General features: G+C 39.5%; 1 protein-coding gene and 1 pseudogene across 12 annotated transcripts in view; one reads left to right on the top strand and one right to left on the bottom strand.

Moving 5' to 3' along the window:
• The window catches only part of UVRAG (UV radiation resistance associated), a 324,682-nt gene that overhangs the window by 78,366 nt on the left and 233,036 nt on the right, over positions 1-13,280 (bottom strand). For all 12 annotated transcript variants that reach the window (XM_055549116.1, XM_055549117.1, XM_055549115.1 and 9 more), the window contains one exon: positions 4,554-4,632. In XM_055549116.1, coding sequence (XP_055405091.1) covers positions 4,554-4,632 — 79 coding nt within the window. The remainder of the gene's footprint in view (positions 1-4,553; positions 4,633-13,280) is intronic.
• LOC129628673 (U6 snRNA-associated Sm-like protein LSm4) lies at positions 6,987-8,132 on the top strand (annotated as a pseudogene).

Below are 13,280 nucleotides of genomic sequence, written 5' to 3'. Positions count from 1 at the left end.
GCAAATGGCAGGATTTCCTTCTTTTCATAGCTGAATAATATTCTAGTGTGTGTGTGTGAATGTGTGTACACATACCACATTTTATCCGGTCATCCACTGATAGACACAAGTAATTTCCGTGTCTTATTTTAAATGGGCTCCCCTGGTGGCTCAGATGATAAAGAATCTGCCCGCAATGCAGGAGACCCAGGTTTGATCCCTGGGTTCGGAAGATACCCTGGAGAAGGGCATGGCAACCCATTCCAGTATTCTTGCCTGGAGAATCCCATGGGCAGAGGAGCTATTTTAAATAATGCTGCAATAAACATGAGGGGGTATAGATTTTCAGTTTAGTGTTTTCATTTTCTTTGGACAAATACCCCAAAGTGGAAATGCTGGATCAAATGCTGCCCTTTTCACTGTGCAGGGTGATGACAAGGGTCACTTGGATAATTAATATATATATATGTATATTATAGACTGTAAAGCTCTCCAAAAAATATTATAATTTTTGATTTACTACTCTGGGAACTAAAAGCAAACTACTGTGCTATACACAAATACTAATATAATGTCCTTATAAACTTACTGACAATTATGGCAGGAGCTGGTTTCTTAAACCATGTTAATTACACTGTACCTCAATTTTGCCAGGTCCATTTCTATAGTGTTACAGGCTGCCCAAGAGGGAAGACTATTTCCAACCAAAGGGGCTGGCACTTGAAAAATATTAGTAAATGGTGTTAAAAACAAGGCACTTTGCGTTATTCACTTTTAATACCAACCCTGCACACACATACCCCTTTAGACAGCAGTGACAGGAAGAGGGCAGGCAGGCCTTACCAACCCTCTCAGCTCTTCAAACAACACTTGAGGATTTCTACTTGAAGGCCTGTCTTTCTAAGCTTGGGCTTTCAAAACTTGGGCTGGACCGATCCCAAATACTGAAGTAACAAATATTACTAAATTCTGTCATTTCCTCTACCAAAAAAAGTGATTTTACTACTACTTCTGGTTGTGATGAAAGGTCCTATTGACTATTCAAACCCTCAACCAAGTTATGGATGCAGTATTAAATGACTTCACTCCTTTTTCTCTGGCACTTTAACACATGCCAGTGCTTTCATCCACCTCCACCAACGTGGCTTATAAATTACTGAGGTGGGGTCATTTTAATAGTATGATTTGTTCACATCTCTAGAGATGGGGTATAAGTGAGACTGGCTGAGAAGACAAACTCCCCTTTGACAACATGTATTGGTGTATGTATGTATGTATGTGTGTGTACATATATATATATACATTTAAAATTAACCTTCACAAGTTGGAAGTATCTTATTAATATAATACCTGGTTAGGAGCCATAATAATTATGGTTCTGTGAATTCTTAAAAGCTGAAATGTAAGAAAGTGATGGTAGTAAGGCTAAAGACAAAATGGCGTTAACGTGAAAAAAGTTGAAGGTCACAAATTTGTTGAAAGTCTCTTTCTAAACGCTCAGAAGAGGCCTCATGAATGAACTATGAAACCTAAGAACGTCTGTTTATAAGAAGTTTATTGTCGTCTCCTTTTAAAACTGCCGTAACAGTGATGAAAAAACACTAGAGAGCAAGATACTTGCTCCCTATGGAATCAGAGTGGTTAACCCATTAAACACACACACAAATGTACTACTCTCTGAATCTCAGAGTATAAAGTTGTAGAAGATACAAAATTAGTAGAAATGATCCATTTTTTTAAACAGAGAAATAAAACCAGCTCAGCATACTTGTGGCTTTAGTTCAGTTAAGGATAAAATCAGAAGTGCTCTAAAGTGAGGCCCAAACAGTGCTGGAGCAGAGTCTGAGGAAGAGGGCTGGCTGTCCCCAGTTTTCCACTGCACCTAGTCAGCCTCCCTCTTGGTCTTGTTCTCAAAGGAGGCTATTCTTAGCACCCCCTTTATACCTCACTTTGCCATTCCTATTGGACCTGAGAAGAATTAAGTGTGTGTGTGTGTACATGCGTGCATGTGTGCGTGCACATGTGTGTGTTTGAAGCTGGGATTTATGAGGAAATCCAGGCATTTCAGCCCTAGCCCTAATTAGTAGGTTTCACCTGGAAACTTCTAAAAGACTCTTGACTTAGGCCTTACATGTTTAAAGCAAAAAACAGAAAAGAGGGCAAAGAGAGAAGAACCTCTGAACTCAGATCAGAATTTAATTCTGCTAAATGAGGACAACTTTCCTGACATCCTGACTCCCAGACTCTGGACCCCAGTGTCCATATGCTCTTTTCCACCTTGGCTGACTTCACTGGAGGTGCTCTCTAATTTCCTTAGATCTCTTCTCCCTTAATGCATCCTTAGTCTGGCCACTGCTTGACAGTTTTCACCTGAGCACTACCTTCTCTATGGTATGACAGCTGTCATTAGTCATGTGAGCTACACAGACTTGAAATTAAGGTCCTGTTTCTTAGACCGAGATATTCTTCTGCCAAAACTGGAGGGAGGGAAAGCTTCAGTTGTGGGAAGAATGGCACATGGAAAGATGAGTCATGGGCTAGAGGCTGTGAGCAAGGCTGCTTGCGCCTGGAATGAAGAACAGGAGTTGGATGGCAGTAACAGTAAAAGCAGTGTGAGTGTGAGGTTATAAGCAAATGATTAATCGATGACTGAAAACTAGAAATCTGATTCAGTATTGGAAAAGTTAAGAGTCTAATAAAAACCAAATTAAAAAAAACAAACAACATTAAACTGAAGTTAGATGACAGGAAGAAAGGCAAAGGTGACACCATAGGGATAGAATAATTCTAGATCCACCAGAAATGAATATGGGAATTGTTCAGTGAGTCTTTAGAATCATATGGATAAAATGCAACTCAGCTCATAAAAACAAAAACAACATAAAACTTATTGCTTCTATATAAAAGAAAGGTCTGAGGATACAGCTGATAATGTCTTTAAATAACAGCCAAACAGTGGGATCTCTTCCATGTGACAGTCCAACTGGAATGATGTCTGAATAAAAACAAGGCATTGAAGCTGATCTTACTCTACAATTAGAAAATTTATGGCATGTTACCTCTTGAAGTAGAGCCATGTGTGCTAAGGATATGTGGTATATTTGTTTCAGGAAAATGCAAACCCAAGCATCTGATAATCTTTCTATGGCATATGGAAAGATATTAAGTGAGATATGAATGGGTATGACATTGGAAGAGCCACAAAAACCCAAGATGGGCTGGAAGGACCATATGCTTGGACTTTTCTTTGGGGCCTTGGATAACAGGTGAGGAGACTGTTAGGGACTTGCCAAAGTCACTAAACTTTTATTCCATAAACAACTCCCTATGTAAAATGAGTTCCTAGAAGTGGTCTAAGAGAAGAAAGTTATGTGAGAAGAAAGCTATTACCAGTCAAGCTGAAGAGGCAAGAGGTTATAAAGCCCACACATTCAATTACAACCTACTAGCAAGTAATAATTCAGTAAAAGGCTTCTGAGTGTAGCAGGAGGAATCCAATTTGTACCCATTGCTTCTCTGTAGTATTTATAATGGCACATAAAAATACTGTGGCCAAAAAAGAACTGTGTATTATCATTGTAACTAGTTAAATAAAAGAGTACACTGTAGGGAGCAACCTAGATGTCCATCAGCAGATGAATGGATAAGAAAGCTGTGGTACATATACACAATGGAGTATTACTCAGCCATTAAAAAGAATACATTTGAATCAGTTCTAATGAGGTGGATGAAATTGGAGCCTATTATAGAGTGAAGTAAGCCAGAAAGAAAAACACCAATACAGTATGCTGCTGCTGCTGCTGCTGAGTCACATCAGTCGTGTCCGACTCTGTGTGACTCCATAGACGGCAGCCCACCAGGCTCCTCTGTCCCTGGGATTCTCCAGGCAAGAACACTGGAGTGGGTTGCCATTTCCTTCTCCAATGCATGAAAGTGAAAAGTGAAAGTGAAGTCACTCAGTCGTGTCTGACTCTTAGTGACCCCATGGACTGTAGCCTACCAGGCTCCTCCATCCTTGGGATTTCCCAGGCAAGAGTGCTGGAGTTGGATGCCATTGCCTTCTCCACCAATACAGTATACTAATGCATATATATGGAATTTAGAAAGATGGTAACGATAACCCTGTACGCGAGACAGCAAAAGAGACACAGATGTATAGAACAGTCTTTTGGACTCTGTGGGAGAGGGAGAGGGTGGGATGATTTGGGAGAATGGCATTGAAACACGTATAATATCATATATGAAACGAATCACCAGTCCAGGTTCGATGCAGGATACAGGATGCTTGGGGCCGGTGCACTGGGATGACCCAGAGGGATGGTATGGGGAGGGAGGTGGGCGGGGGGATCAGGATGGGGAACACGTGTACACACACCCGTGGTGGATTCATGTTGATGTATGGCAAAAGGAATACGATATGGTAAAGTAATTAGCCTCCAATTAAAATAAATAAATTTATATATATAAAAAAAAAAAAGAGTACACTGTAGAACTTATTCATAAAGAGGGTTAGCAATCCAGGAAAGCAGGCTGCCATGTGCCAAGTAGGAGATGAGCACAGAAGGGTTACTTACCTGTGCTATATTTTTGTTCAGAAGATACACACCGTAATCAAACTGCAACTTCTCTCCTCCTTTTGGGTATAATGGAAACCTAAAAAAGGTAAAGCAGGGTCAGAAGTTTTTCAAAACTGGAGTAAAGCAACTCCAGGCAGTTGACAAAGGTGGAAGCATCTTGGATACAGCATAAATATCTGAAAATTTGGACTAAGCTACTTACACAGTCACTGCAAGCTATTATCTTAATATCTTCATAACATTAGGCAGATCAGGATGATGGCAGTTTTGTTTCAAAGGAAGAATTGAGTAAGTCTCTTGCAACAAGGGACTAATAAATAAGATAGTGATCCACCAATCTCAAGGAGCTGAGGCCCCTATGTCTCATATTTATATACTATAAACTTACCACCCTAAGATTAAGATCCTAGAATTTTTTTCCTTTAACTCTTTGGATCTGACATCTCAACTTCTATTAAATTAAGAAAAAAAAAATCGCACTTGAAAGCAATATATAAGCTTTCTGTTTCTTCTGAGGTGGTTAGTCAAATCAACAGCACCAGTGAGCAAAAATTCATCAAAAATTCATTTACATGTGTATACATGTGTTCCCCGTCGGATTCAATTTGATATTTGGCAAAACTAATACAATTATGTAAAGTTTAAAAATAAAATAAAATAAAAAAATTCATTTACATGTGTATAGAGTGCCATTTGGATGTTACTTCTTCAAGGCAATGTACTCATGCCATAGTGTTCTTCTAAAGCTTTCCATTTTAACCTGACTCACTGAGGCAACAGAGGCATGAGATCTATAGATCGTTATATAGGTGATGAGTTATTTTAGGGAGTAAGTTTCCTTCACTATTTTCCTTTTTCTACTCCTATAAATGAAGAAGAAAAGGTTAGCATGTATCTATGTTCTATCATATTTTTTCCTGATTCTCCAGACAAATCATACATTTTAACCTCTGCAATAGATTTCTCTATAGACAGATCAATCACAACTTAAATATGGTCAAGAAGAAACTTTACTGTCCTTAGTTTTGCAATATATGATTATTTTAATCTTACAGAAATAAATAAATTACTAGATAGTTTTAATTTCAATTGTGGTTTAACTGTCTGAGAAAAAGATACATTCCATAATGCTTGAAGGATATATTGTTTTCTAGGGAAAATAAAAGAAAGGAAACAGAATTTAAAGCCTTACATTAAATTCTCAAGTTGCTGATATCATAGTGTCCAAAAGGTAAATTCGCTGCACTATAAAATTATAGGCACTGGGGAGCAAGCCAGGTCATGAACTGTCTTTATGCTCTGCAGTGGAACACCAAATGCTTCATACACCCATCAAGAAGATGTAGCTTTGTATTTAATTGAAGCTATAAAAAAATAAAGGAGGACATATGGCTTGGCCCTAAATTGAGATGCATTCAAAATGATAGCAAAGCAAAGTCAGGATAAGCAAAGTGTAACACGCCAGGCTTTTACAGGGTATCTGGGAATCATTCAAATTTGTATGGAAAAGCTTGCAAAGAAACTACCTAATTGAAAGGATATACCAGCACAGGGGTATTTTGAAGAAATCTACTAGTCTTCAAGCTCTACACTGTATAGCTGTTATTCTATAAATCACTACATGTAGATCATCTGCACAGCTCTCCAAATCCACAATATATCTCCACTTTCAAGTTATAAATGCAGAAACTGTTTCAAATGTTGGAAAATAAATTGAATTAAGCATACACTGAAAACCAAGCCTCTAAATCCTGAAAAATGGATGTTATAACATTGACATTATTACTTCATTGGGATTTCTTCATAGAAAGAAAGAGCCCCAAAGTGTGCATGTACCATTAAAACCAATCTAAAGAGTGAGTAGAGCCAAAGATTCAAATAGGGAAATTTTAAGACAGTTCAACTATTAGGACAGAGTTCACATCTTATATTGCTTTCAAATTCTTAAAAAGTCATGTCATGTTGAACTATCACATAGTACATGGATTTATAGACCTACTAACAAGCAATCTAGGAAAATGAAATCCATCTAAAAGGGTAAAATCTATTACCATCGGGACATGAGATACAAATCAAAGGCATTTTAATTCAACATACATAGAGAATCTCACTAGCAAACTGCAAGTTTAGACAGGAATGTGGTCATTTAAGTACAACAAGAAAAATGCTCTTAGCACAAGTAGAACTCATTTAAGGGAATATTACATGAAATAACTAGAGGAACAACTATATATTTTCTATTATTATACCTTTACAAAAAATGCAATTAAAATGAACAATATTAAACTCTTTTTCAATTTAAATTATATTGCCAAGTTGTATAAAAATTCACCGATTCTACATGGCAAAAATCAGTGAATCAGAAAGCAATGAATAGATTATCTGTGAAGATGGCTTAGCACTCTTTAGTACATAGTAATTTCAGTGTGAATGGAGAATTATGACATAAGTACTATAAAGCTAATTTGCTTCCAGGCTGTATTAACAGAAACAGAGCAGGTAACCAGGGGACGTGTTAGTGTCAACCACTTTGTACTGGCTCAGACTATATTGACAGATTTATGTTCGGTTCTGGGAGTTAAAATTTCTTTTTACAAGTATACAGATACATAAGTGGGAACCTTTCTAAAAGGTTATGTTTCTTACAGGTTTTGTAATAATCTCATTTGACTATATAAAGCATGCAGTGAAGTAGGGTGGTCCAGTGATTTTGTTATTTAAAAAAAACTGTCCTGCCTCAGTCACCTCCTTAGTGGAAGAGATATGACCTCAGCATTGGGTCTTCAGTTATATATTTAGTATTCTTTCTCTGGGTCCTTTAGAGAAGAATACCCAGGATGATTGGAAGAACAGGAGACATGGGAGTTTTGAGAGAAATGGTTGAAGGAACCAGTGGTGTTTAGCCTGGAGGACAGAAGTCTCATGGATGACAAATGAAGGACTTTCAGAGAGAATAGGGGCTGGTTTGTTCTCATGGCTTCAAGCAGGAAAATCCAAAGTAAATGGTTAAAAGTTATAGGAAAATCGATGTCACCACAGAATTAGTTAAAACCTAAACTATCTTGAGTGAAGGCAGCAATTAGAGGCTGAGCAACAAATAATAATCATATGATGAGCTGCAGCAGCTCTGGCGGAAGTGGCCAGGGAGCCTGGTCCCTGTTGACTCCACGTTCCCCTTGTTGCTGCTGGAAGTGGTTCAGAATCACCCAGTGTTGGTGGACCTCCAAAATGGGGAGATGTACAGTGGGCACCTGGTGAGCTGCAACAACTGGATGAACATCAACTTGCAGTGAGGTGATGTGCACATCCAGGAACAGGGACAAATTATGGTGGGTGCCTGAGTGCTGCATCCACAGCAGCACCATCAACTCCCTGACGAGATCATCGACACAGTCAAGGGGGAGGTGATGCCAGGGGCCGTGGCAGCAGTGGCTTCAGCAGCAGAAAGGCCCTGGCAAGGGGGCCGCTGGGCGAGGCGGGATCCCAGGCACTGGCAGAGATCAGCCGGAAAAGCAGAGAGGCAGGCAAACAGTGAGCCAACTCTCTGTTCCCCAGAGACTGAGCTGCCATCACTGAGCTGCTCCCACCCCCAAGGCTGCTTTTCTACTCTCCAGGTTATGAGTCTCTTTAGAACAAAAAGAGGCAGGTGTCGTGAGAGGACCCCCAACCTGTCATCTGTAATCTTCCTCCTCTTTTGTTAGCTAGGAGTTTTACAGTTGGGCTTTCCTTGTGGCTCAGGTCCTCCTGCAATGCAGGAGACCTGGGTTCAACCCCTGGGTTGGGAAGATCCCCTGGAGAAGGGAAGGGCTCCCCACTTCAGTATTCTGTCCTGAAGAATTACATGGACTTGTATAGTCCTTGGGGTCTCAAAGAGTCAGACATGACTGAGTGACTTTTATTAAGCACAGAAATGTTATTCTGTGCTTCTGGTTTTGTGAAGTTATAGCCTAACTTGATTTCTGGAAGAATCTGTATTTAATGCATCTTTAAGGCCTCACTCTTGTTTTAAGGTCAGGCATTTTCCAAACAGATTTGTTTTGTATTTTGTGGTATATGCCTGCGTGGTGAACAGCTGGGAGGTTTTTATTTTAAGCTGTTTGCATTGAGACTGACAGATCGGAGAATTTCTTGAACACAAACCCCACAACTGCCTTTTCAAAATTAACCCAGGCAAACCTTTGCCTCAGAGGCTGTTGTGAGGGACGATGTTGGGCCCTGTCCCTTTGCTTCCTCTCTCCTTCTGTGTAATAAAAATAAAAACAAAAACAAATACAGCTACAAAAAATACTAACTATGCATTCAGAGGCCTGGGGTGGCCGCCAAACATGTCCATATCTGGAAACCCATAACCTGTGAATGCAACATTATTTGGAAAAAGGGTAAAAATCTTGGGATTAGAGTATCTTTGATTATCCAGTTGGGCCCTAAACCCAGTAACTGTCCTTCTAAGGGACATACAGAGGAGGGACATAGAGAAAAGGAGACGGTCATATGAAGATGGAGGCAGAGATGTGAGTTACACAGTTACAGGCCCAGGAATGCCTGGAGCCAGAAGCTGGAGAAGGCAAGGAAAGAGTCTCCCCTAGAGCTTTCTGTGCTCTGATTTCAGACTTCTGGCCTCCAGAACTATGAGAGGATAAACATCTGCTACTTTAAGTCACCAAGTCTGTGATAATTTGTTACAGCAGCCCTAGAAATTAACGCAGGGGGGAATCAAACACTGGATGGCCCATTGCACTTGATGAGATAAAATATCTCATTCATCTCCAAGATCCTGTAGTTCTGAATATGCCAAACTAAATATATTGACTATAACTTCACATTTCCTTCCAGAACTGAGAATATATTTCAAGAGTATAATGAAATAGGGTCATCATGATAGGCATCAGCTAAGCCTGCAAAGAAGACCTACTGAAGTGCCAGCAAATGAAATGTGAGAAAAACAGATTCCTATGTATGTGCTGAAAGCAGGAACATTTTTAAAATTTATATATACACATAAATTTTATATATGATATATATTCAAATTACTTTATGTGTATATGTATATTAAGAATATGCTGCACTCAATTTGGAAAAAAATTATGAAATAAATTTATTTTGAATCTTTTTTTCTAAAAGACACAATTATATTAAGCCTTTTCCTCTCCTCCCCAGGCCAGACATTTCTAAAAAGGATTCCACATTGGTTATAGTTTCTCAGCTTCACCTTTGGAGTTCCACAGCCATGTCTGGCTCTTTGATGGCTCTGTTGAGGATGAAGATATGGCTATGGTTAATTCCAAACCTTTATTGTGCATATTAAGGTCACTTCTGCTCATTGTATGTATAGAAAATGTGACATGTCCTCAATATGTTCCAAGGCCAACAGTTTTCTTCAAACTCAACTTACTTTCTCCCATCTAGGTCAGTAGCCCCCACAACTTTCTTCAGTTACTCAGACATTTGATTTTTATTCCTTTTTGCATTTTATGTATGGAGTTCAACAGGTCCACAAGTCATTTTTTTGGTGTGTGAAACAGTCTCATCTCTCTGTTCTCATCACCACTCTGGAAAGTTCTTAGTGGTTGTGTGCACTTCAGGATGTTTAGCACCATTCCTGTCCTCTACTCACTGGATAAGGTATTATTATTTTCCTTAAGTAACTTTTTATCATGTCAGTGAGTAGCCCTGCTTCCTAATTCGTTATTGTTGTAAATGTCAACTCCTCTGCCTCAGTTTCAAGGCCTCAGTGATCTGACTTGTTGCAGGATTTATTTGCAACCTTATCCTGTTCAAGTGTGTTCCTCACAGTCTCATGAACACACCAAGCTCCTTTCTTTCTACCTTTGCTAACTTCCTGGAAATGCTCATCTCTCTCTTTCCTTCCACCTGGCAGAGTAAAGGAGACTATTATATTTGGTCATGACTAATAAAAGGAAAACATTTTTCTGCTGAGTTTTATCACTAAAGTTTTATGCATAACTCACTGCAAGTTGGTGATAATACAGAAGAACTGTACGTTGGGCCAGAGGCACATAAGATGGAAAAGGGCTAGAGAAGGTGAGGGAAAAGGAAGAGGAGACACAGTGAGCAAGGTGATGGGTCCAGATCAAACTAGGTCTCACAGGACACAGTAAGGACTTTGGTTTTTACTCTGAATGAGAGAGGAAGCTCTGAAGGTTCTGAAAAGATGAGTTTCTCTCAGAGAAGTAAGTTCATTTGTACCCTTTTTTTTTATATTTGACATATAAGAACTACCATATGATATTTGTCTTTCTGTGTCTGACTTACTTCACTCAGTATGACAATCTCTAGATCCATCCATGTTGCTACAAATGGCATTATTTTCTTTTTTATGGTTGAGTAATACTCCATTTTATATATGCACCACATCTTCTTTATCCATTCCTCTGCTGATGGACCTTTAGGTTGCTTCCATGTCCTGGCTATTGTAAACAGTGCTGCAGTAAACATTGGGATACATGTGTCTTTTGGAATTATGATTTTCTCTAGGTATATGCCCAGGATGGACTGCTGGTCCTGTGGTGATGGTTTTGGTTAGGGTTCCAATAGTCAAGAGGAACATATATGAAGAGACCTGAGCTACAATTTGTGGGCAGAATGCAAGAACTTTGTGATTGATGGTTGTAACAGTGGTGAAGAGAGCGAGGTCAAAGATGACACTTTGGTTTCTCAGGAGAGTGACTTAGGCAGACAGTGGTGTCTATGAACTGAGACAGGGAAGGCTGAAGAGAAGCAGGTAATACATACTATTCATGTGTACAACATATATGATAAATTTTACATAAAATATTATACATAAAATTAAGAGAGAAATTTGGGGTAAAAATATCAATTCTTCTTTCAGTTGTGTGCTCAGTTGTGTCCACCTCTTTGCAGCCACATGGACTATAGCCCACCAGGCTTCTCTGTCCATGGGATTCTCCAGGCAAGAATACTAGAGTGGGTTGCCATGCCCTCCTCCATTAAAAAAAAAAAAAACAATCAATTAAAGAATTACAGAAAAACTTAAATGGAAGCTAAAGTCACAGGTATGAATGAGATGGCCTGAAGAAATCATGGAGAACAGGGTTGTTTCAGAGGCTTAAGAATATCAACAAGAGATGAAAAATAAAAAGGGGCCTGAGAAAGACTGCTCAGAAGGATTTTGAGGAAAACCAGGTATCTCACCAGAAAAGCACAGAAAAAGTGTTAATTTAAGAAGGAAGATATCATCAGTAGTCAAATGCTGCTGATGGTTCAAGCCAAACAGACATGAAAACACGTCTACTGGATATAATTACATGAGTTCACTGGTAGGTGGCTTTGGTAATATGGTAAACACAAGTTTAAATGAAGCAGTGGGAGATGAAGGAAGGCTGGTGTAAGCTCAGGGGTGATGAGGTGAGGAAATGGAGACGATGTGAAGTTTGGCACAAAGAGAGGACAGCTCAGGAACTAGAAGGACATGGTCAAGCATAGCAGGATGCCCTGAGAAGGTGAGAGGGGACGGGCTCTCCATCCTACAGGTGGGGAGGGCCCAGGAGGAGGATTTGCCCAGGATAGCAGGTGGGCCAACTCTTCCCTTATAATAGGAAGAATGAAAGAAAGTGATCATCAGAACGGTTAACGCTTCAACAATTTTCCTCTGCACTCACACTGTGCGCCAGGTTGGTGATGACAACGGAGCTTCAAGTACAGTGGAGCACACAGATACTGCTCACATAACCACACTATCAAATACGTAATTTATAAATTAAATACTCTGAAGGAAAGGAACACTATTCTGGGAAAGAGGTGGACAAGGACTGAGAGAGTCAGGGAAGACTTCTGAGAGAAAGTGATGTTTTAGCTGAGACCTCAAAGATGAGTAGGAACTAAGGGAAAGAATGTTCCAACTAAAGGAAGCAGCATATACAAAGAAGCCACCGCAGAGGGAAGCGTGCTGCTACGTGGAATTGGAAGAAGGCCAGTGCAGTTCGTCTGAGGGGAGTTCTGGCAAGAGAGGAAGTTAAAGCTGGATAGGAAGGTGGATTATGCAAAGGTCTCAAGACCAGGTCAGGTCACAGTCTGATTTTTTTTCTCCCCCTAAGAAAAATAAGAAACTATGGAAGGATTTCAAACAAAGGTGTAACCTGCTCACATTTTCATTTGATGTGTTCCTTCTTTAAGCAACTCTTTCTTCTTGAACTTTACTGACAACGACGGATTAACATTTTGAAAAAAATATGCTGACTGCAGGTGGAGGATGGTTTGGAGAAGGTGAGAGACTCTCCTGTGGCAGTGACCTTGGTGAGAGATCATGGGTACTTGGACGAATGTGGCAATGTTAGAAATGGAAAAAAGGAGACTAATTCGGAAGATATTTAAGAGATTAAATCATAAAAATTTGATTATGGTTTGGACGTGAAAGGTGATAAAGAGGGAGAGATCATAAATAACTCAATGTTTTGTTTTGGATGAAAGTTTGATCAAATGGAAGAACAAGTTGAACAAAGAAATGTAATAGAACTGCTGAGCACTAATGAGAGCCCAGAAGTGGTCATTAATCTGGAGTTTATAATGAAACTCTTGTGTAACTCTCTACACATCTGCTTGCATGCAGCAGGTAGAGAGAAAATGGACAGCAAGGCTATAAGAATGATAAGAAGTCACGGTGGGGCAAGACAAGGTTGTTACTAAAATAATGGGCCATGTAATGTAAACTGGTCATGAGAAACACTGGGCTGGATGAAGCACAAG

The sequence above is a fragment of the Bubalus kerabau genome, chromosome 15 (genome assembly GCF_029407905.1).
Source record: "Bubalus kerabau isolate K-KA32 ecotype Philippines breed swamp buffalo chromosome 15, PCC_UOA_SB_1v2, whole genome shotgun sequence".
Lineage (NCBI taxonomy): Eukaryota > Metazoa > Chordata > Mammalia > Artiodactyla > Bovidae > Bubalus > Bubalus kerabau.
The sequence above is the reverse complement of the archived record's forward strand: the minus strand, read 5'-3'. Positions and strand labels throughout refer to the sequence as shown.